Genomic DNA, 26027 nt, shown 5'->3' on the forward strand with positions numbered 1-26027 from the left:
CCATAGCCCCTGAATACATTTCTGCTGGTTCGAAGTATGTGTGTATTAATATAAGGTTTAAAGTAAGCACAAGCGATAAAATGGAGACCCAAACAAACACAGTACAAAGTAAACAACAGCAAATTCACAGACGAGTACAGCAGAAAATTGCCGGACAATATTTGGATCATGTAGACCCAGGTATTCTTTATGACTGTATATGGGCAAGTGTAATATAGATTGTATTTTAGTCCAGAAAGGGACATTTATTTCTCGAGCATGGATTTCGGATTAAACATTTCGGATAAGTACAGGCACTACCTACCTACCTTGTGTCTTCTAGGGAAATGTTTAGCCCTTTAGGCTAGTTGATCCCTTTAGATTACTTTCTATGCAAATCTCCACTCCGATCTGATTTTTTTATCAATGAAAATATTGAATTAACTCCGGTCTGATTGTTTACTGATGAATTAATACACATCACTGAGATCAAAACATTTGTGTTCCCATAACTTATCCAGTTGTGATTTAAAACTGTTCATGGTGCTGCATGTAACAATATTATGTGGAAGGCCATTCCAATTGGATATAGTATGATGTCCAAAAGAATTTAATCGAATAGACTTGTGAGCTTTAGGCTTTGCAAGCTTCAAACAGTGACCTCTTTTTCCACTATTGTCCGTAAAATTTAAAAATACACTTGCATTGATGTCATCAACTTCGTGAATAATTTTGAAAACTTGTATCATATCAAATCTTTTTCTACGGTAGTCCAATGTTGGGAGATTCAGTTCATTCAATCATTCTTGATAGGAAAGTCCACGAAATTCAGGTACTAGTCTTGTGGCTCTATGTTGCGCATTCTCCAGAACTTGCTTACATTTCTTCGTGTATGGGAAGTATATTAAATTTCCATAGTCCAAGTGGGAACGAACAAGAGACTTGTACAATGTTAAGAACAAGGATTTGTCCATGAAGGTGAATTTCCTTCTAATAAGCCCAATGATTTTATTTACTTTGTTGACTGTATTATTAATGTGAGTTTCAAAATTCAAATTATTTGTGAAGAGCACACCCAGGTCTTTTTCAGAATAATCCCTTGCAAGTTTGTGAACATTTCCGTTCTCATCTATCATGTTATAGTCATTGTGAAATTTTTCATTACCAAATGACACAATTTTACATTTCTTAATATTGAATTTCAGTAACCAGTCCTTACTCCACTGACATAAACGGTCAATATCTTCCTGAAGCTGTTGTTGATCAGTTGCGGAAAGAATATTATTATAGATTTTACAGTCATCTGCAAACATTTTACAGAGGCATCCAACTACATCCGGTATATCGTTCACGAAAATTATGAAAAGAATCGGCCCAAGTATGGAGCCCTGGGGAATTCCTGACAAAACTGGATTCCACTCAGATTTTTGACCATCAACAACTACTCTTTGTTTGCGTCCATTTAAAAAGTTTTCAAGCCAGTTCAAAATTTGTCCAGAAATACCATATGCATTTACTTTCTTAAGAAGTCTACGATGAGGTACACTATCGAACGCTTTTCTGAAGTCAAGGTATATTGTATCAACTTGAATATTATTGTCAACTGCTTCAGTCCAATCCTCCAATACTGACAGTAGTTGGATAATAGTGTTTCTGTTCTTACGAAAGCCATACTGGCAGTCTGACAAAAGTTTATAACGGGACAAATGTTCAACTATAACAGCCCAAATTATTTTCTCAAGCAGTTTACAAATCACAGGAGTCAATGACACGGGACGGTAATTTCCTGGGTCTGTTTTGTCACCTTTTTTAAAAATGCATGTTACATTTGCTAGTTTCCAATCACATGGTAGGATCCCGGTGGAAACTGACTTCTGAAATATTTCACTCAACGGTATGTAGATTTCTTCAGCACATTGCTTTAAAAAGAAAGGATGGCAGTTATCTGGACCACACGCTTTAGAAGCATTTAGAGCTTTTAAATGTTTTAACACCAACTGGGGTGATACAATAATATCCGAGATGAAATTTTCTCTTTCCAACTTATCCTCAAAATTAGGAATTTCAGAGTTATCTTCCCTTGTGAAGACTGATGCAAAGAAATCATTCAAAATGTTAACTTTGTCTTATTTCAGTAGCAATGTTACCGTTCTTATCTCTTAGATCACCAATCCCACTCCTGGTTTTTGTCTTCCCTTTTACAAAACTCCAAAACGATTTTTGACTTGTTTTTGAACTTTCTGCTACACCTTTTTGGTATTTCTTTTTAGAGAACCGAATAGCTTTAGTTGTACTATTTCTTATTTTACAGTATGATTGATAGTCCCTATAACTACGGCTGTAGGTGTAACGCTTCCATGCATGATACTTTTTCTTGACCTTTCTCACACAGTAATAGTCCATCCATTTTGGTTTTTTACATCCCCCCTTAGTATTACACTCTGGAATAAAATTTTCAACACAGAAATTCATATGTCGCAATAGAAAGGACCAAAAATCTTCAACATTCATATCCGCCATCTCCTTCCAGTTTACACTACTTAGATAGTTTCTAATTTCAACATAATCACCCTAATAATCAGAAGTTTACTTTATTTACTGGTTCCCTGTCCTTGTTTACTACACATGGAATTTCACAGATTATTGATATGTGATCACTTGCGCTGAGTTTGCTACTCAAAGTTAAGTTTTCAACTTCAGTCTGGTTATCAGTTAGTACCGTAATAAGTCTAAACAACTAGGGTCTTGACCCTGTCTATACCTTGTAACACCCTGTACATGTTGATTAAGAAAGTTATCTCTGAGGCATTCAACAAAAGAAAAAGCAGGATGTGTTTCATTTCTGTGTACTGTCCATGTGGACCAGTCTATTTCCGGAAAATTAAAGTCACCCAAAATCACCAGATGGTCAAAAGTTAAACTACATGCTTGTGATAAAAGCTGATTCAAATTCCTCTGATTCACCAAATTACTTGAAGGAAACTTATATATTCCCCCTATTAAAAGTTGTTTAGCATTTGCAAGTCTCAATTCACACCAAACAGACTCCGAAAAGTCAGCTTTACACAAAATTTCACAATAATCTGCAACTATAGTCTCTTTAACATAAATAACTACCCCACGGCTGTGTGGGCACATATTGTGATATGGTATATTTTGATAGTGGGCTGCTACAAACGGATATGTAAAACACCAATCTATGTTATATTCAATCTTAAGGTTCAAGCCACTAACCGGAACTTCATTATTTGTGTATTTCTATGATGAAGGTAATCTTCCAGTCATGTATAATATGTATAACATACAAGGCCTCTTTTTGCCAATTTTGCGTCGCGAAATATGCAATTTTGAGAAAAAAATCTCTTTGCATAAAAAATTGGGAAATATGCACCAGTCAATTCCCCCCCCACACACACACACAGTCCCGGGGGATATACCAGGGGATATACCAGGGATAGGGGGGAAATGGGCCGTGTCTTTTCCTTCCAGGGGGCTTGCAGTGCTGGGGCATTTGGTGGGGCCAGAGTTTGTCTCCACAGGACAGGGATTTTACTCAGGCTAGGCTTTGGCTGGACGGAAAGTCTAAGTCCCTGCTATTCCACGGTCCTGGGGGGATGTGGTTACAATTGACTGGTGCATTACAGTAACTGTAATTTTAAAGAACAAGCTTTTCTGTCTCCTGCAAATAAAGAAAATATAAAAATATTTGTTTCTTTTCCCCATTCAAAAGACCTGAAGTGGCTCAAATATCAATCTTTGTGAGTAAAAATATCTATTGCAATAAATCATGAGAGTTAATATTGCATACTGAGATTTGATTGTGATGAAAAACTTCAATTTCTGAATTCAATAATCCCCAAAACTATACATCACAGAATCCATTAGGATGTTGAATCAACCATTACCGTACAGGTAAAAAGACTTACATAAAAAAAAAAGAGTTTACTTTTGATCGGGATTTTTTTCTTCAGATTGGGAAAAATATCATATATTTTGCTAGGGGAATGGGTCTGTTAGTTGGACCCGTCGGATCCATCGGAACTATAGAAAAAAGGCCTGCATATAATGTTGCAATCTGATGTTTGATATAAATATATACATATTTCTTTTGAATAAAAAATGATTAAACTCAATCTACCAGTTTGATAGCTGATGTGGGATGGTCCTGATTTTAGCCTTATTTTAAAAGTTATGTACCAAGATGCGCCTGGTGAAAATCATCCAAGTGCTTGTTATGTATTATATCTTCGAATGAATATAAACTAACGTTTCATTGTATTTAACAATGTATATCAATTAACTTGTATTTAGGAAGTTAGCTCATATAATTTGTTTAATATACAACTAAGAAATAAAAAGTGAATCAAAATTTGAACAAACCATAATTTATTACTGTTCCCTATACAATATACACTGGATATAAATGGTGTCCTCAGTTAAGTAAGAACCTCAACAAATCTGAGGAAGGTGTCTTTGGTTCCACTCTCCTCTGGTATATAAATCATAGAAAAACTGTTTTAATCTGTTTTTATTATCAGACAAATGCGAACTTTAATCACTAAATATGTTGTTCAGTTCATTTCGGAAAAGAGATTTCCTTATCTAATAGTACACTCTTAAATAAAAAAACCCCTCTTACATCTAAATAAATGATCTTATAACAAATGTCTGTTAATTGAAGGTGTTATCTCTTGCAGATGGTGTATTTGTTCGGGAATTCTTCCCAGAAAAGCTAGCAGAATTCAAACAGATTGACAGTGACACAAAGAAGAAGTTTGATATTCAACACAGGAAATACAGAAAGTCTGAGTCAGCGTACAGTATACAGGTAACCATAACCATAGTACTAGTATATGAGATAAGAGATGTCTGAATACCAGTAAGCCTTTTATCATTAGATAAACCTTAATAACATTAAGGTTGTCAGTGTTATAAAAAGGAAATTGAAAAAAATATTGTCATATATTATTAAGAAACCCCAGTTTAGTATTTTTCGCAAAAGTGTTTTAGCTGTTGGAACAAAAAGTTTTTTTGATATACAAACACAGTCTAGAAATTCTCCTTTAAGCGTACATGCATTGAGATTGTAAGCGTACATGCATTGAGATTGTAAGCGTACATGCATTGAGATTGTAAGCGTACATGCATTGAGATTAAAATTTGTATTTTTATACAATGTACCAGTAGGTATGCCAATAACTCTGACATGTGATTTCAGAATGTCTGCTGGCTGATTGCATCTATGGCTGTGTTTTACTACACAGACTTCTATCGAGCAGTATTATATGACCCCAGAATTCTCAGGTAATACTCTTGGTTTTATAGGTAAAATCTGTTGTAACGTTATGAGGCAGGGAGAATCAAGTTTTGGATTGAGAGCTTTCAATTTCAGATTTCTTTATATTCAAAAAAAATAAAAATATTTTTGCTGAAGACTTGTTTAACAACAATAATGTTGATTTAGGGAAGCTTTTAAACATTTTGACATTTTTAGCTTATCTTTTTTACAATGGACAAAAGGCCAGGCATTGTGATAGGCGTGTTGTCAGTGTCTGTGTTGTCATGGTGAAAACCTTGAACTTCTGCTATAAAAAAACAAACTTGACAACATATTCAAATAAAAAATAAAACTGCCAAAATGTTGCCAGAGACAATTATACAAATGTGCAGCTTGGCCAATAACTCTGGTTACAGTATTTGACTTTAGATCAGAGGGTCCATAGATTGATCCCTAGTGAGGGTTTTGTCAATGATTTGAACTCGTGATTACCCAGGAATGATTCTTTTCTCATTACCGGTACATTGCAAATTGTAAAATTGTACATAGTTTTGTTCATTGCAATGAAAATGCTTCATAGCTTATGTCACTTGTTCATCATTGTGGTGTTAAATAATTCTTGCCTTTACTTTAACCTGTAGGCTGTGGTTTAATGTGGGCGTGGTCCTGGTGGGCGTTAACATCTGTATCGCCCTGTTCCTCATCGTCTACCTGTCCTTCATCAAGAAGGTCCACTCTGATGAATGGGAGAGTCGGTATGTAACAAATTAGAGTACCGTAAATGAACAAGCCTTAAAAACCTCAATCTTTTTTTCATCAAAGCATCTCAAAGTTAAATAACCAAATAAAACAAAAACATTCAAAGTATGTTTTTGTAGCAATAGGGTCTCCCCTAACCTTTTAGTAGCTGGAAATAGGCCTCGAGCACTGACTGCTCTCTTTTTATACCCCTCTGACAGGACTGTTTTGTTCATTAATAGTTCATAAAGTAGAGCAGTTGTGAAAAAAACATGTACTTTAAAGTGTAGCTTCACATAATGTAAAATTTGCAGTTTAGTTGAAAGTTTGTTTGCAAATTTCTCTTAAAACTTTTACTTGTAGACTCACTGGTACTCACTTAAAATACTTCCCTTGTGCTATTGTACATGTCATTCTAAACGTGTGCAATGCACCAAGCGCTTCTAATCGTTAAGTTGGTTCCATTGTATTAGTAGAATAATGGTACATTTAGTAAGAAATCATTGATTTAAAACTTATCAATATACACCTTAAGACAATAAAGATAAATTATTATTTGTGTTACAGATATCCTGCCGCCATACCAGTTGCCTCTGCTGCCTTTGTTGTTGGGGGCATTTTGTGAGTATATTGTATACAAGACGCTGGTTAAACATTCACAGAGGTTGAAATAAGCATAAGCCCACAGGCTCTGCATTAGTAAAATACTGGTGTCAAACTTGTTTCTTTTAACATACCCAGACTTTTTACAAATTTTCAAAATCAAATGGAAATGTAAGAATTTGGTCTTGTTGATCCAAGATGGAATTTTAATGGCTAACTATTAATGCATGTGTATATTGTAGTATTCCAACTGTTGTTTTATATACATGTTATGTATATACATAAATTCTAATCTGTCTCATCCCTTTGAAAGAGAGTCTTTCAATTTTTCCCTTAACTTTCCACTAATCATTTATAACCAGCTATGTATGCGCACATTTCCCACATTTCAGTATGACAGTTGGCTTGTGGCCCGTGTGGGGGATCTTCACTCCGGCCATCCTCATTGTTTTCCTCATGGGCTTTGTGGTGCTCATTGCCATGATGCCGAACTTCTGACCTGGACATTTCAACTTGCAGACTGGAATGAGCTACATTTATGATATACGCACTTTCATTTTCTGTTCACTGTAATGAGCAAGTAACACAGTCGTTAATCTTGTGTTAATTGTCATAGTTTTTCATCATGACCATGATGTCCACTTTCTGACATACAAAGGTATACATGGACTCACATAGTTCTGTCCGTTCACTGTTATGTTTTTAAGGATTAAAATGTATTTCATGTTCATATATTATGCAATCTTGAATGCTCTGGTCAAAATTCCCTATAATTAATTTCAACCTCTCTGTGTGTTCTAATTGTTTTAATTAATGAGTTATATCAAGTCAAACTAAGAAGAACCTCTGTTATAACCATTTAACGTTTGTTCAAGCTGCGCTCTCACAGAATGACCGTTCTGACCCTTTTATTTTTATTTAAATGAGCCAATTTTTGCATAAAGGTCTGGAATCAGGGATATAAGATTGCTGACAAAAGATCGGATAGTAGTTTTTTTATATTTAAATGATCACCATTTAATGTTTGTTACAGCTGTGCTCTCACAGATTGACCGTCATGAAACTTTTTTATAATATTGCTTGGAATGAGCCAATTTTTGCATAAATGTCTGGAAACCAGTGAAATAATACTACTGACAAAAGATCGAATAGTTTTTTTTTAATATTTAAGTCAGAAAATTATGTTTTATGGCTTAAAACTTCACTGATGCTTTAAGAAAAGAGTTTTTCAAACAAGTGAGATCTGTTCTATTGAAGGCATTGATGCTAAAATCAGCTGATTCTGAGACAAAAGTTAAAAGAAAAGTGAAAACTGTCAATCTGTGAGAGTGCAGAAATGTTATTAACAATGTAAATATAGTCATTTCATCTTATACTTTGTTATGGGCAACTGGCACACATTAATACCAGACTCATAAATTCAAACTTTCATATTTATCTGAACCAGAAGCATCCCAAGGTTCATAAGATTGTTATAAACGTTTACCTGGTTCTGTATATTTTACAAAACATTTTCTTCATGTGGAATATGTCAGTTGAGAAATAGCACACTTTGCTTTGTTAATACAAAACCTGTTGGCTGTTTTGTAATGGGGACCAAGGGGAAAACTGCCTGTATCGGCTCATAGATCATGTTTGATTGTACATGTACATGTTTATACGAGGGCATATCAGAAAATATGTGGACTCTATATATGAAACATTCAATTTAGATGATAGTTAAATCTATGTATTTCACAAACAGTATTAGGGCCTATTTTTTGAAAGTGCATAAACTCATCAATGTACATTGATTTTTCTTGATGAAGTAATATCTTTTAAAGGTGAGGTTGAGCATGCCCAACGGCGTCAAGTGAGTTATCTTTTTTAATCAAAGTGCAAAATGAACTTCGTCTTGTTTTGTTCTAAAATAATGATAGTAGTCGTTATTATTTTTTTTAAATATTTTTAGATTACAACTTAAAACATGTTTTAGCCACAACACCATTGCAATATTTTACTACCCATAAAGCTCCATTATTTTCAAATGTGCATGCTTACATATCATGCAATGCTGACTGAGAGAAGACCGTAATTCTATGTTTTTCCATTTGCATTTGAGGGTGTCTTATTGGTGAATTAGAAATATCAGGACTGTTCAATGCTAACCTAATTTATTTAACAAATTGATGAGTGTTATAGCTACATCTGCATGTATCATGTTTGAATCCAACTCTCACTGAAAAAATACAAGAAATTCCTGTTCCATACATATACATGACACCATTCTTTCTTTTTGTGGTTACATTCGTGCATTAAAGTCTGATTCTTAGAAATCTTGATTCAGATTTTTTTTAACATTTTACTTCTGATACATAAGGGCATACAGTGTCACAGTAATGTAGCAATATTATAAGTTCCGGGGTTAGTAGGTGACGCGATATGGGATATATGAGGCAAAGGAAACCATATCTGGTGAGAGCGAAGCTCGAACCTGAATATGGTTTCCTAACTTATTGTTATTGTGTCTGCCGTCTCAGCTGTTAATTGCTTATACAAACATCAAATACCATATATTTGCTGCATTTTGTTCATATTCCTTGCATTTTTGTAAAAAGATTGCTTTCAGTGAAAAAAATATGACATAAAAACATAAAGTTTTATTAAAGTTGTTTAGAAATCAAATCCACATATTTTTTTATCCACCCTCATATTTTGTTTAAAAAATCTGTTCATGTTTTAAAGTGTTATGCTTTCTGTCTGTCTGTCTGTTCATGTTTCACTCAGTAAATTGTTTATTTATTTATAGTTTTATACATAATTGTTCTCTTTAATAAATTATCAAATACTTTACATATGTGTTATCTTAATGTGGATACCCCCTGGCCAGTAAATTGAATGCCAAATCTCCATACAGATGACCTCCCATACATAACTGGTGTTTATTTTGCCTGATATGCACAACGCTATGCAGCCAGCAGTACAATAGAAAACGCTGGAAATAAGCTGGGTTACAATGTGAAAGCTGGCAAAAATCACTTGTTTTATGCCTTTTTTACGCTGGACAGCACTCAACCATAAAACAGCAGCTACTGGATCAGTGCCACCATATTTAATACATTTAGGTCATATTTATGATGGGATCTATTTTTGAAATGCCTTGTCTTAATTATTAAAAAAATCTTATGTCCCTTTTAACAGGATGAGATTGGCATGCTGTTTTTATATTGGAATAAACTATGAAAGATTTTCTTTTTGTTTTGAGACTTTTAAATTAAATTCTATTAAAGCTGCACTCTCACAGATTGACCCTTTTGACGTTTTTTATGTTTTGTCTGAAATGCGCCAATTTTAATGTAAATTTTCATAATTTCATTTTCATTTTTCTAAAAGTGTTAGTAATGCTAAAGGCATAAAAACACCAATTTTTAAAGGTAAATATGCGATCTGATTTTTTTGTCGGCCGTCTTATATCACTGGTTTCCAGACATTTACGAAAACATTGGCTCATTCAAAGACAAAAAAGTTGTCAAACCGTCAATCTGATAGAGTGCAGCTTTAACATTATCACGAACAACTGTTTTTGTTAAAACAAGTCAGTAATTTGGTAAAATGAAATAAGATACACAACTGTGAAAGGCTTAAGGTTTTTGCGTCATGTGGATTCGGCAGGGGGTGGCATTCACAAAAGCTGTCTGTTCTCCATCTTTGGCAAATAAACACTTGGTCACAATGATTGTGGGAAAAATATCTTAGATAAGTTTGGTCACGATGACTATGGTCAAATTACCTGGACCAAGATCAATAAATAAATGGAAATTCTGTTTTGCCGCCAGGTTATGGCTGAATTGAATTGACCATAATTGACTATTGACAGTGGTGTTTGCTCCTTGACTTTGGCAAATATACATCACTCACCACCAAAATGTAGGATGGGCGTTGTTGTTTTTTGGCAACAGATGGCCCTCTTGTTCAGCATCATTTCGCAAAAAAACACCTGCATGAGCCAAGTCATTCAACCCGGCCTACGTCGAAGAAGGTAATGCTGTATAAATCAAGTTGGCCCATTATACCATTGCAAGCTGCATTATATCACATTATGTATTTTACACTCACATATCAAAATTCCCTTATTATTTTCCATTTTGTGTTTGTATCATTATTTACATTTCGATAGAATTATATGCCATTTACATTGCAATGTATCTCTTAATTTATAGGCCCAACCCCTAGTGGGCGAAGCTATAAGATTCTCTGGCAACTGGCAGCTGTACAAAGGTTAGTTAGTCAAGGTATAGAGACCAAGACGGTGTTGCTTCTCTCTCTACCCATGGAATATATTACAATACGTTACAAACGTTACATACATTCATTTATGTTTAAAATTAAAGATTGTATAATTGATAAGAAACTGTACATGCTTTCATTAAAGTAATCTGTATGTAATGGATGTTATTCCCACAATAATATACATGTTTACTGTTGCGTCAAGTAGCCTAGAATGACTAGAATTGGTGATATATACCGGGTAAATAAAACATACCAGGCGACATTTGATCGTTGCATCGTGATGTTTGTCAATGGTATATACATGTACATGTGTCCTGAATAAAACTGTTAGACCATGGAATGAAATTGGGACTGTCTTATGAACATGCCTACAAAAATATATTTAAAGTTTAAAAATTTCAATTAAGTACTGTCTAACCATGATGCTAACCGTAGCACCAGGGCTTATGGCATCACCTGGTCTTACCACAATGCTGACCCTGACACCAGGGCTATGGCATCACCTCGTCTAACCACAATGCTGACCCTGACACCAGGGCTATGGCATCACCTCGTCTAACCACAATGCTGACCCTGACAATAGGGCTATGGCATCACCTGGTCTTACCACAATGCTGACCCTGACACCAGGAATATGGCATCACCTCGTCTAACCACAATGCTGACCCTGACACCAGGGCTATGGCATCACCTCGTCTAACCACAATGCTGACCCTGACACCAGGGCTATGGCATCACCTCGTCTAACCACAATGCTGACCCTGACACCAGGGCTATGGCATCACCTCTTCTAACCACAATGCTGACCCTGACACCAGGGCTATGGCATCACCTCGTCTAACCACAATGCTGACCCTGACACCAGGGCTATGGCATCTGCTCGTCTAACCACAATGCTGACCCTGACACCAGGGCTATGGCATCACCTCGTCTAACCACAATGCTGACCCTGCCACCAGGGCTATGGCATCACCTCGTCTAACCACAATGCTGACCCTGACGCCAGGGCTATGGCATCACCTCGTCTAACCACAATGCTGACCCTGACACCTTGGCTAAAGCTGCTGACCCTGACACAAGGGCTATGGCATCACCTCGTCTAACCACAATGCTGACCCTGACATCAGGGCTATGGCATCACCAAATCTAACCACAATGCTGACACAAGGGCTATGGCATCACCTCATTTAACCACGTTGCTGACCCTGACACCAGGGCTATGGCATCACCTCGTCTAACCACGTTGCTGACCCTGACATCAGGGCTATGGCATCACCTCGTCTAACCACAATGCTGACCCTGACATCAGGGCTATGGCATCACCAAATCTAACCACAATGCTGACCCTGACACAAGGGCTATGGCATCACCTCATTTAACCACGTTGCTGACCCTGACACCAGGGCTATGGCATCACCTCGTCTAACCACGTTGCTGACCCTGACATCAGGGCTATGGCATCACCTCGTCTAACCATGATGCTGACCCTGACACAAGGGCTATGACATTAACTCGTCTTAACTCAATGCTGACCCTGACACAAGGACTATGGCATTACCTTGTATTTTCTTTAAAAGACGGGCAAACCCAGTGTTGAAAGGCAAAACAAACACATGTTTCAAACAAAACTTTACTGAAGAATTGGATACATAATTATAATGCTTAAAAATGGTGAAAACTTTCAACAAGAAATATCTTGTAGATGTGTCTTAAAACATTATAACAGTGGTTTGTAATATCAAAGGTGCTTAAAGAAAAAACATGTTTGTTAATCTATCATCTTATGACAGTTTTAATAAACATTAACCAGTTTTAAAGTGTCGATGAATCATTTCATCAACAAAACATTTTTAAAGATATTATCTAGACATGTAATCAATTTTTTCCCTTAAATCCCTAAATTCATTTCAACATTTTCCAATTCATTTCAACTGCAAAACATATTTTTTAAAGCTTACTTTTACATTAAGTCACAAATAAATAAGAGATCAAGTAGCATTTGAGAAAGGTTACGTATAATCACATTATTTAGCAATGCTTTGTGAGCTAAGACGATATTAACATTTCTGCTTTATTTTAATACAAAGAACATAAAAAAATGCTGTAAAGGTCTTTGATAGAGCTAGAAGAGCAACTTTGACTACTGAAAGGTTCACTAACACAAACACAATATTTATTTTTCTTTACAAAAACATCAACACCGTACCAAAAATCTATAAAAATAATTATTAAAATAAAATCATGTCTTCTGTAGAAAAATATGAAAATACAAATTCAAGATTCATCATTACTTTTCAAGCTGAATTGTGCTTCACAGATGAAGAAAAACAAATACTACTGGGACACAAAGCTGGGATGAATGTGAATGCGAGAAATATAAAGCTTTTTTTAAACCGACTGGATTGTCTCCCAGAAAAAAACATCAACAAGAGAGCCATTGCGAGAATAACAAATCTCCTCTAGAAAGAAATTCAGTCAAACAAGGCGCATTTCTAGGTTAATTAATAAAGACAGTGTTATGGAACTTGCTATACATGTTGAATGTTCTAAAATATCATGAGGTATTCATGCCCAAACCAGAGTTAAGGAACCAAGATCCCTTTTGAAATTATTTTGGAGGTCATTTATATTCATTCCAAGGTTTTTGATACTGTTTTTGATGCAAAGTCCAAGCATTAAACAATCTTTTTAACTGTATAATAATCTGAAGTTAAAAGCTCTAAATCCTGATTTTAGGATCATCTGCGTCAGGCAACATGTGTACCAAGTTTCATTTGAATATCTATCGAAGAATTTCTGTTTTGATTACTTTGAACGTTTTTTTCTTAAAATTAAATGAGGAGATATATAGTAACTATCAGACATGAATTTGCAAGCATGTTCTCGGACCTAGTTTATATGAAGAAAACATAAGTTTGCTGGGTGCTACTTGAACTATTTGTAAAGGCGGGTAACTGTAGTATAACTGAGCAAATCATTTCTGTGCACCAAATTTTACTAAGCGCAAAGATTAAGAACAGCTGTTTCATTGATACTTAATGTCTGACTTTTACAAGAATTTATTTCTTTTTTATATTTATTGCTTTGAATGACCTTTTGTTAAGCAGTACACAAAATTAGTTTCTCCAGGCATAAATATTTCCAACACATTCCTTTAATAAGCTGATAAAATTTAAATGAAAATGTCAAAAATATACAGGCAGAAGCAGACAATTTTAAATTTATGATTTGGAACAGATGCATTTGTTAATAACTCTGCTCATATTCTACAGATATCAATTTAATAGTGCCGAAATTACTTAAAGTTTTTATAAATTCCACAGGTCCTTTTTTCATGACATTATGGTCCTGACATTGTTTGCAAGGTTTTCAATTGAGAAGCTAATATTTTATCTTCTGCAAACAAGGGTAAATTGATATTTTGCTAGCAGTCAAATTCACAAAAGGAATTCCCAAACAAAATATGGGGGCTAGGGACTACCATTTTCAAGTTACTGTGCATCCCTGGGATAAATATGCTTGTTTATTACCCGTTATATTGGGACCCACAAAAAAATATCGAAGGATTCAGGGATTCCTATTACGGAACACCAAATTGATTCGAGAAACATCAGGAGTATAAATTAAACTCGCAGTTCAAACCATCTACAGTAATGCATTTAATTATATTCTCATTTCATTATAATTTAAGATCTCTGAGGTAGGGTTCTCAACAAAACAACGATCACCAGATTGTCAAATGTACAATGTGTAATTTGTTCAATTTCATTACGCATAATTACACCAGCTAAACCGATTTATGTGCATGTTATTTCTGGCCTCACTATCACGAAAATACTCAATTCAAATCTCATTCTCAGTCTCAACTTATTTTACCACATAGCATTAAAAGTTATTATCAATCATGTATGTTTTAAACCTTGTAAATGAGCATTCTATCATAGAACATGTCCGTTAAAGCCATTAGTAAAGATTCTAATGGATGAATAATTTACAGCCAAAACTGTATTTGTGTACAATTCTTTGTTTTTAAACAATTACTCAAGTATAAGATATGCTCTAGAGTTAGTGTTGTTTTTTTTTTCAAATATTGACAAAATCGTTTTACCCGCAAGAATTTGGATCATACAATGGTTTTATATGGTAAAATGATTTGAGATTGAGATTGAGATCTGACTGAAGTATTTTTGTAATATTGGGGCCTGCTGTTTGACAATCTTGTGACACTATTCAATTACAGTAGAGGATAAAATTATGAAACATGTTTGATTTGTGAATAAAAAAGACCAACATTGAAATTAACAAATTTGTCCCAAATTCTAAGTAATAAAAACACAACAACATTTCACAACACTGTATACAACCCACTTTCTATATAAATATTATATATGTAATTCACAACACTGACCGACTAGATAGTATGAAAATAACCCACACATTTTCAAAAAAAAAGCTGCAGCTCTTAAAAATTTGTGCATGAAAAATGAAAGCTTTCAAATGAGTCAAATACCAGACATTTTTAAAAATGTCACAGAATGTCAGAGGCTATTTTCCCTTCTGTCTTTGCCTACATAACCTTGCCTACATAACCTAGTGTCTCATGTCCATAAAAAGCCATGAGAACACAAAGGTTCATAATTATGGTTCTAAAACTTTAGCTTTAAAGCAGCACCATCACAGATTGGTCGATTTGACAACTTTTTCATTTGTTGTTTGAGAATCAGCTGATATTGGCATCAGTCATATAGGATAACGTGCATTAGAACAGATCACAATTATTTGGAAAAACTGCCGATTTTTTCATTTTTCTTACGCTTTTTTAGCCATAAAACATCAATTTTCGAGCAAAAGTTTTAAAAACTGTGAACTGATATTTATATCATCAGTCTTATATCACCGGTTTCCAGACATTTTCTCAAAATTGGACTCATTCCAAGACAAAAAAAAAAAGTTGTCAAAATGGTCAATTTGTGAGAGTGCAGCTTTATGCCATTTTTACAAACTTTATAACCATAATATGAACTTATGGTTTCATGCTATCTTTAAAATTCTTATCAGCAAAATACCAGTAAAGTGTGTTGAATTTTTTTTTCAGTGTATGCCTAAATATTTACAAGTATAATATTACCTTTGGAAGATGTTAAAGACTGTATGGCAGTTAGTGGGTTTGTACCATTTCATTTATTAAAAGTAATTTAGGATAACATATCCTAGAATACCAGTTTACAAGCAAATGTACATATTATCATAATTTCAGAAGTAACCACTTACAACCTGCTATATATGTAGTAACTTAGAGAAAAGCATTTCATTTTTTTTAATGAAGGATGGGATAAAATGAAGAATTATGGGGTAAATCTAGCTGAACTAGTGAACACCAAGGGCCTAAATTGAATGTGTACAAAAATAACTTCTAAACTTATATGGAATGAATTTCAGGGACATAATGTGTGCTTGTCAAATGAGCGATGAAGAAAATTATTATTTTTTCATGTATAACCAGTTTATAATTTAAATTATGTCACATGGATTTTCATTTCATTATGCTGCTTATCTCAACAAAAAACTCAACAGTAATTAATGGGATGAAATTAAAATTGTGCATAAAGTACCGCTGTTCAAGCATGACACTTCTTATTTCATTAACCTTGCTAATTTAAGCATAAAAAATCTACATGACAAGTATAATGTATTTCAATAAAACTGTTTTTTTAATCACCTCCATATGTTACAGGGAATATCCACAACCTACAAAGATTTACATAATTTATCTGCAAATGTACAACAGACACAATATTATACAATATTACCAGTTTGGCAAAATAGAACAACATTGGAATATAAAAAGCTCATATTTTTGTACTTTTTTTATAAATATATATATTAAAATAAGAAATGAACAAGAAAACACTAACATTAACTAAAAGTATTCAAACAATGAAATATGTATTGTTAAATAAGAATCACTAGTGCAGTTAAAAATAACAAGAAAAGGGTGAATAATATTAACAACAAATTTTAATAAATAGGCAACAGACTATGCTACAATAACAATATAGGTATTAAACAACCTGACTCCTAAATTCCAACCCCAGTAATACAAAAACAATGCTCTAGCACTTCCACCATCACTTCATGGTACCAAATGTTATCAAATCCTCTATATGATGAAGTTATATGAAAACTTTGCAAACTTTCAAAACAACTTTGTTATTTTTTTTACTGAGTCTAGCATAAAACCCCTCTAAATACACTCCAATATGCAAATGGACACCAACACCTTCGCAAACATTTGTACTATTTGTTTGTGAAATCATTTAAGAGTCTACTGCAATCGACCAATTATTCTTTTACACACTACGTGTGTGCATATTTTCAACAAATATGCAATTTACAATAATTGATAATTAAGCATTACTCCTTTACAACCATATATGACTAGATGTTTTGACTGAAAATAAATAAAATAAGCTTTTTCTATGGCAAAATCCTGACTAGAAACCATACAAGTATTCTATGTAAAACAAAATTGCACTGGCTCATTAAACTAATTGATTGAATTCTACCAAAACTATGTTGCTCACACTATAAAAATCCAACAACAAATGTGAAGCTATCTACACGCTAAGTACAAAAACCTGAAGCGAATATCTAAAGTACGTACGTTTCCCTTTGAGCAACGATGTCTAAAGAATCTAGAATAATAAAATCTAAAACAAACTAGAACTCCAAGTATACTAAAACCCAAAAAACACAACAACATTGCACTTCACATAATCTTGATTTTGTATATGAAAGTTATATTATATATGAAATACATATTTTGTGGAGACATTAGTTCTTCAAGCTTGAGCCTTTATACAATATTATACTTCTGTATACATTTATTGTGGAAAATGCATACTAATAGAGTTTCACCATCAAAAATTGTTTAAAATAAATACTTTAATATGTTTTTCAAAGTATTATATAAACATCCAAGACGCGTTGTAACCAAATTTTACCAAATAGAGCTTAGCTTTCCTGCCAAATTATCCGATATTATATCTGAAACTAACCATTATCACAAAGGCAGTTGTCATTGAATGCCTTTTCTAAACAATAACCTCTACAACAAGCAAAATAAGCTGAACAAAAATAAAACCAAAAATAAAACCCCAATGATTCAGCAGCCATGATATCCCAAAGAACACAGCGGCCATTTTATCAAAGCATGAATCGTACGATCACTTTTTCAAATTAATATTTCTGAGAAATTACTATGTTTTGATTATTTTTAAACTTTGATTGGTCAGTTTAGGTTAAGTCTGTTATCGCCTCTGACAGTCTGTTGGATTTTTCAAATAAAATGTTCTTTGGTTTATGACTCGTTTAATATTTATCAGAAATTCTTGATCTTGAATTTTCTTGTCAATCGTAGATAAGATGGCCTCCTCTCATCGCACGACTCGCTATTCACGATTTTGAGGCGATTTCCTTCACTCAAATGTTAATCTCTCAACATATTATGATCTACTCCTAAATTTACAAGATGAATATAGCAAAAACAATGTATTAATTTTAATGTATTAAAATCATTAACCCTCAATTACAAATGCATGTCTCATGTAATGTGTACAACTTGATGCTTTGATATATTTAAGTAAAATGCAATATACGTTATATTTCCATATATATATATATATATATGAAATGATGCAAATTACAACCGCCCTCTAAAATACATTCTTTGTTAAACAAAATAATATATCATACATACAAGACTGTGTAGATTTGTTTGCCCAAGGTTATTATGTGACTAGAAAATATCTCGAACGGTTAAACATATATAAAAATCTTTCTCAGGGTGCCCCTGCATGATGACAATTTAATGCTTAATATTTACATATTTTCTTACATTATCGCTATCATGCAATTCCATAATTAATTTCTTACACAATCAATACAATTCTTTTAAAAAAAATCATCGGATAATGTTAATTTTAAAAACCAAGAGCCTATATCATAAGTTCATTATACACTTAAGAAAAATAATAAGACAAGTAAAATGTTCTATTAGTAGCACACAATTACATGAGACATGCTAAGAATTCAAATTGATAAAGAAGAATAGAGTAGGTAACTAAGCATTCGATGGCGAGACTTTTAACGTACCAAATTAGGTACATAATTCATTGATAATTATAACAATTGTCAACAGACTGCGACCTAAACCACTTGCCTGACACCTTTCATAAGCGAATCAGATTTCGGATTCGGGTAAAAAGAGATCAGATAATGTTTTAACTAATCAAAGAATGGTAATTGTTTATATGGTAATTAACTTATTATGTAATGTTGATTAGAAATATATATTATACATGTGTATAAAATACCCCCACAGAGTATATTACTTTTTTTCCAAAAATTATGTTCACTAAACTAAATAAATTATTTCTGTAATTTGCCTGCCATAAAGGCATGTAGTGAGAGCAAGTAAAAATTTCTGGTGACCTGCCCGATGTGACAATCTCCACAAATAAGTAATGTCACAGACTGCATTAGCAAACATGACCGCAGAATCAAACAAAACCCACAAAAATAAAAAAAATCAATGCAGCTAAAAATGTCTCAACAAACGACAGCACATTTTTATGATATAAATAATTATACTTAAACTTCAAAAGAAACAACCAAAACATCTACACAAAAGCCCTATAACATAGGTGCATATCAAAAGAAAATAAATACAAACAGTCTATCAAAAACATGTTAAAAATAATACAATAATAACTGAAGGCAAATAAAACGACTAAAATCAAACATGGCAAGAAATTGAGTAAAATCTAAGAAAAACTTCATAAAAATAAACAAACTAAAATAATACAAAAGAGTCGTATTTTATTGTGCATATATGACATTAAGACAATACAATGTCCCCAACTGAAGTTTAACGTTTAAAATACTGAAAGAAGACTGTTACTGTAAAATGTGACGAATCATAATGGCAGGAGTGGAACACACGTTACGTGGGATGACTAGTTTCACAAAATGGAATGTACAAGATAAAACTGATACAAAACAATACCACTGGGCCATACAATGATTGATCCTACTACTACAATACAAAATTTGTCTTCAAAACGGCCAAATATGCTCACATTGTACAAAAATAAATATTTTTACGCTTAAAAAATCACTTCAACATCTATTGGAAGCTGATTACACAAAAAAAAACATGATTTATCATGCTATAATTTTTTTCTTCATTTTTTGTGATTATTGCTTTCAAATATAAAAGTGAAAAATGCACTCATTCACCATAAAAAATCATCTGTTGTACAAAAGGGATTTCTGAGACTATCACTTATTGGTGGTTATTGTTTTGGCTCCCAAAAGGCCCAAAATCACATTCTTCTCAATCATTTCAGTCACAAATCATACAATTAAAGGAATAAAGAAAAGAAATATAAAAAAATATATTTAAACTGTCATAATACATAAATGAAATCCCCAAAAAATAATCATAACATTACCATGTCAATAATAATAATAATAATAATAATAATAATAATATTAAAAGAAACCAACACCATCATCACTATTGTAGAAAATTCATTTTTTATCAATCATCATGTGAAAGCGTTAAACTTAACCTTAATTACTGACAAGGTTCTAGATATGATAGCATTTTGCATTCTGATTTTAACCACAGTAGCAGTAAACAAAATTTATACCATGTACATCATATTTCATTTACTAGATGTTTTCTATTATACAGTTTTGGTAAATAGTGCTCAAATATAACTCTCCAACAACTATCTGTAACAATGCACGAATCATAATCATCTATAACTCTGCACCTTTAAACAAAGGGCCATTATCGATAAATTCTTGATATTCCACTTTTTCCCCAACACTAACAGGCTAGCACCAGCGGAAGGGTACAGCGCGAGGCCGGTCGGCACCCTCTTTCACAAGAGGCTTATGGAACTCTCGGCCGGGTCGGGAGTGAATCTGTGCCCAGCAGTGCTCACAGTAGTATTGGAGGCAGGTCACGTTGGCGCAGAAGAATGGGGCAAACTTCCCCCCGCACCGCGCCCCCTGACACTCGTCACACATCTGATCATCCAGCACATACGGCTTAACCTCCACCTGAAGGGACAGGATTAAAACAGTTGAAAAACAGTCAGGGAAAGTAGCAATACTTGGCAATTATTAAAACCAGAGTATTGAGACACACAGAATCATTGTTACTGGTCAATTGAAACATGCTTAGCATTGTCATTGGTCAGTTGTAACATAATTAGCATTCTTACTGGTCAGTTGTAACATGTTTACTTTGTATTATGTGATAATCTTCAACATTTGAGTCATGGACCAAACTTGAAGTTTACACATGAAGTTGCTGCCTCGCGAACGAGACCAAAGGCTATGACAATACAATTACTTCAATTGTTTTTATCCTGACAGACAAGCTCATAATAACAATAATAACAGAGCACAGAGAAAACAGACCCATGAATCAATCGAACTATGGGGGTTTTCATTACATATAGATGTTTGCTCTTGGCCTAATTGCTAATAAACAACCCTAAATCGCAATTGCTCTTCATTGGAAAACAATTTATGCCTTGAAATTAAATTTATATCTATATTAACAGTTCCAGCTGCTTCACTTGAAAAAAAAACTGTGACAAACTTTGGGTTTAAAAAATATTGATTTAAACTTTATGGCTAACATAATTATCAAGTTGTTTTTGTGCTAAATTCAGAATATGTGATAAATATTATGACAGAGCTTTGAACATTGCATTTTCAAAACTAAGCCCAGGGTTTTTTCACAAGGATTTTTCAGCTTAGTGTCCTGGGACCCTCGTTTTTGACACATAGGGGTCCCTGGTAAAAACCTGATTAAAAATAAACCCTGGTTAGGGGCACAAGGCAAGACCCAGACAACAATGAACTAGGGACACAAACATTAACACCATATACACAAATACAAACTCCACACACTCATCAAAATTGCTTTACCGCTCTGATGGGATAACCGCATTTAAATGGTCAGTGAAACAAGAGTTCACTGGAACCGGATTCCACTGGCGAAATGTGTTTAAATCATTTTTTGTATAAGCATTTAAAGACAGTGATATATATATTTTTGCAAAACACAAAATAAAAATTAAAGCTGGCCACTTAAACTGTAATGACTCCCTCTACCCCCTCATGAATATATTCAGCTATTATACAGAATACAGAGTTTAAAGTTAAAAGGCATTTATCTCAATTGACAAACTTTTTGTAGAAAAAAACCTGCCTTTAAATGGCGTTCATAACCTTTCACCTACCCTTTTATCAATATCTCCATGTTGTAGCTGCACAAATCTTGCACTGATTGCCGCAATGTAGCTCTGCTGATTGGAGAAGGCCACACGCCCGGCTCCCTTCGGGTACTTGAGTTCTGGGTCTGTGTCAATGCCTGCATAGCAGACACCTCCGTACAGACGGTCCATTATCATAGCCAGCTCAACTGAAAAAGACCATTTTAGATAAGATAAGACAGTATAACATTATGGTCATTATGTCAGTGTTGCAATGCAATCATTGTAATAATTCAATTAGTTGTTTGTCAAGAAATGTGAGCAGACAGCTGCATATTGAGGGTCCATAACTGTTTGCAAGCTCAACTGAAATATTTCAGAAATTCCCTTCTGATGACTGAAATGACAATGTCCATTCGAAGCCAAGTACAAAGCTTCAGCAGGAGCCATGACAATGCTGAAGGAACCAAAATGTAATATAATCAGGGTGATTGGGGCATAACTTTGCTCTGTTAAATACACTGTTTTATTATATCACAGAGACTTTGCTAACTTTTCTCAGGGCGATAACTTAGCTCTGTGTTAATTGGCTGTTTTATAACATCAAAGAGAATTTGACTTCGCATATTGTTTCTCATGTTAACAATTGTCACCATGGGGAAATAGGTTGAGGTGGCATAAGGTAGGCTGAGGTTGTATAAGGAAGGCCAATGATGTATGAAGTAAGTGGTAGGGTAGGTTGAGGTGGCATAAGGTAGGCTGAGGTTGTATAAGGTAGGTCAATGTTGTATAAAGTAAGTGGTAGGGTAAGTTGAGGTGGCATGAGGTAGGCTGAGGTTGTATAAGGTAGGTCAATGTTATATAAAGTAAGTGGTAGCGTAGGTTGAGGTGGCATGAGGTAGGCTGAGGTTGTATAAGGTAGGTCAATGATGTTTGATGTAAGTGGTAGTGTAGGTTGAGGTGGCATGAGGTAGGCTGAGGTTGTATAAGGTAGGTCAATGTTGTATAAAGTAAGTGGTAGCATAGGTTGAGGTGGCATGAGGTAGGCTGAGGTTGTATAAGGTAGGTCAATGTTGTATAAAGTAAGTGGTAGTGTAGGTTGAGGTGGCATGAGGTAGGCTGAGGTTGTATAAGGTAGGTCAAATGATGTATAATGTAAGTGGTAGTGTAGGTTGAGGTGGCATGAGGTAGGCTGAGGTTGTATAAGGAAGGTCAATGTTGTATGATGTTAGTGGTAGTGTAGATTGAGGTGGCATGAGGTAGGCTGAGGTTGTATAAGGTAGGTCAATGTTGTATAAAGTAAGTGGTAGTGTAGGTTGAGGTGGCATGAGGTAGGCTGAGGTTGTATAAGGTAAGTCAATGTTGTATGATGTAAGTGGTAGTGTAGGTTGAGGTGGCATGAGGTAGGCTGAGGTTGTTTAAGGTAGGTCAATGTTGTATGATGTAAGTGGTAGTGTAGGTTGAGGTGGCATAAGGTAGGCTGAGGTTGTTTAAGGTAGGTCAATGTTGTATAAAGTAAGTGGTAGTGTAGGTTGAGGTGGCATGAGGTAGGCTGAGGTTGTATAAGGTAGGTCAATGTTGTATGATGTAAGTGGTAGCGTAGGTTGAGGTGGTATGAGGTAGGCTGAGGTTGTATAAGGTAGGTCAATGTTGTATGATGTAAGTGGTAGTGTAGGTTGAGGTGGTATGAGGTAGGCTGAGGTTGTATAAGGTAGGTCAATGTTGTATAAAGTAAGTGGTAGCGTAGGTTGAGGTGGCATAAGGTAGGCTGAGGTTGTATAAGGTAGGTCAATGTTGTATAAAGTAAGTGGTAGTGTAGGTTGAGGTGGCATGAGGTAGGCTGAGGTTGTATAAGGAAGGTCAATGTTGTATGATGTTAGTGGTAGGGTAGGTTGAGGTGGCATGAGGTAGGCTGAGGTTGTATAAGGTAGGTCAATGTTGTATAAAGTAAGTGGTAGTGTAGGTTGAGGTGGTATGAGGTAGGCTGAGGTTGTATAAGGTAGGTCAATGTTGTATAAAGTAAGTGGTAGTGTAGGTTGAGGTGGTATGAGGTAGGCTGAGGTTGTATAAGGTAGGTCAATGTTGTATAAAGTAAGTGGTAGTGTAGGTTGAGGTGGCATGAGGTAGGCTGAGGTTGTATAAGGTAGGTCAATGTTGTATAATGTAAGTGGTAGTGTAGGTTGAGGTGGCATGAGGTAGGCTGAGGTTGTATAAGGTAGGTCAATGTTGTATAATGTAAGTGGTAGTGTAGGTTGAGGTGGCATGAGGTAGGCTGAGGTTGTATAAGGTAGGTCAATGTTGTATAATGCAAGTGGTAGTGTAGGTTGAGGTGGTATGAGGTAGGCTGAGGTTGTATAAGGTAGGTCAATGTTGTATAAAGTAAGTGGTAGTGTAGGTTGAGGTGGTATGAGGTAGGCTGAGGTTGTATAAGGTAGGTCAATGTTGTATAAAGTAAGTGGTAGTGTAGGTTGAGGTGGCATGAGGTAGGCTGAGGTTGTATAAGGTAGGTCAATGTTGTATAATGTAAGTGGTAGGGTAGGTTGAGGTGGTATGAGGTAGGCTGAGGTTGTATAAGGTAGGTCAATGTTGTATAAAGTAAGTGGTAGTGTAGGTTGAGGTGGTATGAGGTAGGCTGAGGTTGTATAAGGTAGGTCAATGTTGTATAATGTAAGTGGTAGGGTAGGTTGAGGTGGCATGAGGTAGGCTGAGGTTGTATAAGGTAGGTCAATGTTGTATAAAGTAAGTGGTAGTGTAGGTTGAGGTGGTATGAGGTAGGCTGAGGTTGTATAAGGTAGGTCAATGTTGTATAAAGTAAGTGGTAGTGTAGGTTGAGGTGGCATAAGGTAGGCTGAGGTTGTATAAGGTAGGTCAATGTTGTATAAAGTAAGTGGTAGCGTAGGTTGAGGTGGCATAAGGTAGGCTGAGGTTGTATAAGGTAGGTCAATGTTATATAAAGTAAGTGGTAGTGTAGGTTGAGGTGGCATGAGGTAGGCTGAGGTTGTATAAGGTAGGTCAATGTTGTATGATGTTAGTGGTAGGGTAGGTTGAGGTGGCATGAGGTAGGCTGAGGTTGTATAAGGTAGGTCAATGTTGTATAAAGTAAGTGGTAGTGTAGGTTGAGGTGGTATGAGGTAGGCTGAGGTTGTATAAGGTAGGTCAATGTTGTATAATGTAAGTGGTAGTGTAGGTTGAGGTGGCATGAGGTAGGCTGAGGTTGTATAAGGTAGGTCAATGTTGTATAATGTAAGTGGTAGGGTAGGTTGAGGTGGTATGAGGTAGGCTGAGGTTGTATAAGGTAGGTCAATGTTGTATAAAGTAAGTGGTAGTGTAGGTTGAGGTGGTATGAGGTAGGCTGAGGTTGTATAAGGTAGGTCAATGTTGTATAAAGTAAGTGGTAGTGTAGGTTGAGGTGGTATGAGGTAGGCTGAGGTTGTATAAGGTAGGTCAGTGTTGTATAATGTAAGTGGCAGGGTAGGTTGAGGTGGCATGAGGTAGGCCGAGGTTGTATAAGGTAGGTCAAAGTTGTATGATGTAAGTGGTAGTGTAGGTTGAGGTGGCATGAGGTAGGCTGAGGTTGTATAAGGTAGGTCAATGATGTATAATGCAAGTGGTAGCATAGGTTGAGGTGGTATGAGGTAGGCTGAGGTTGTATAAGGTAGGTCAATGATGTATGATGTAAGTGGTAGTGTAGGTTGAGGTGGTATGAGGTAGGCTGAGGTTGTATAAGGTAGGTCAATGATGTATAATGCAAGTGGTAGTGTAGGTTGAGGTGGTATGAGGTAGGCTGAGGTTGTATAAGGTAGGTCAATGATGTATAATGCAAGTGGTAGGGTAGGTTGAGGTGGCATGAGGTAGGCTGA

At 35.1% G+C, this 26027-nt stretch overlaps 2 protein-coding genes across 2 annotated transcripts in view; one reads left to right on the forward strand and one right to left on the reverse strand.

Annotated features, from left to right (window-relative positions):
* Positions 1 to 65: 65 nt before the first annotated feature.
* On the forward strand, positions 66 to 9442 carry LOC128212549 (transmembrane protein 128-like). The gene is made up of 6 exons (XM_052918042.1): positions 66 to 180; positions 4677 to 4807; positions 5198 to 5283; positions 5899 to 6012; positions 6563 to 6616; positions 6991 to 9442. The coding sequence occupies exons 1-6, from the start codon at positions 81 to 83 to the stop codon at positions 7094 to 7096; spliced, it is 591 nt and encodes a 196-aa protein (XP_052774002.1). The 5' UTR covers positions 66 to 80; the 3' UTR covers positions 7097 to 9442.
* Positions 9443 to 12489: 3047 nt separating this feature from the next.
* Positions 12490 to 26027, reverse strand: part of LOC128211407 (cytoplasmic polyadenylation element-binding protein 2-like) — a 44532-nt gene continuing 30994 nt past the window's right edge. Inside the window, exons 7-8 of the mRNA XM_052916162.1 lie at positions 22195 to 22376; positions 12490 to 21001 (exon numbers count right to left, since the gene is read on the reverse strand). Of these exons, the coding sequence (XP_052772122.1) occupies positions 20774 to 21001; positions 22195 to 22376 (410 nt within the window). The 3' untranslated portion in view covers positions 12490 to 20773. The remainder of the gene's footprint in view (positions 21002 to 22194; positions 22377 to 26027) is intronic.

This window comes from Mya arenaria, chromosome 12, assembly GCF_026914265.1.
Source record: "Mya arenaria isolate MELC-2E11 chromosome 12, ASM2691426v1".
Lineage (NCBI taxonomy): Eukaryota > Metazoa > Mollusca > Bivalvia > Myida > Myidae > Mya > Mya arenaria.

Coding starts and splice junctions, on each gene's coding strand:
- LOC128212549 (XM_052918042.1), top strand. CDS start 81: ATGGAGACCCAAACAAACACAGTACAAAGTAAACAACAGCAAATTCAC. Junction 181..4,676: donor TTTGGATCATGTAGACCCAG/GTATTCTTTATG, acceptor TATCTCTTGCAG/ATGGTGTATTTGTTCGGGAA. Junction 6,617..6,990: donor TTTGTTGTTGGGGGCATTTT/GTGAGTATATTG, acceptor CCCACATTTCAG/TATGACAGTTGGCTTGTGGC.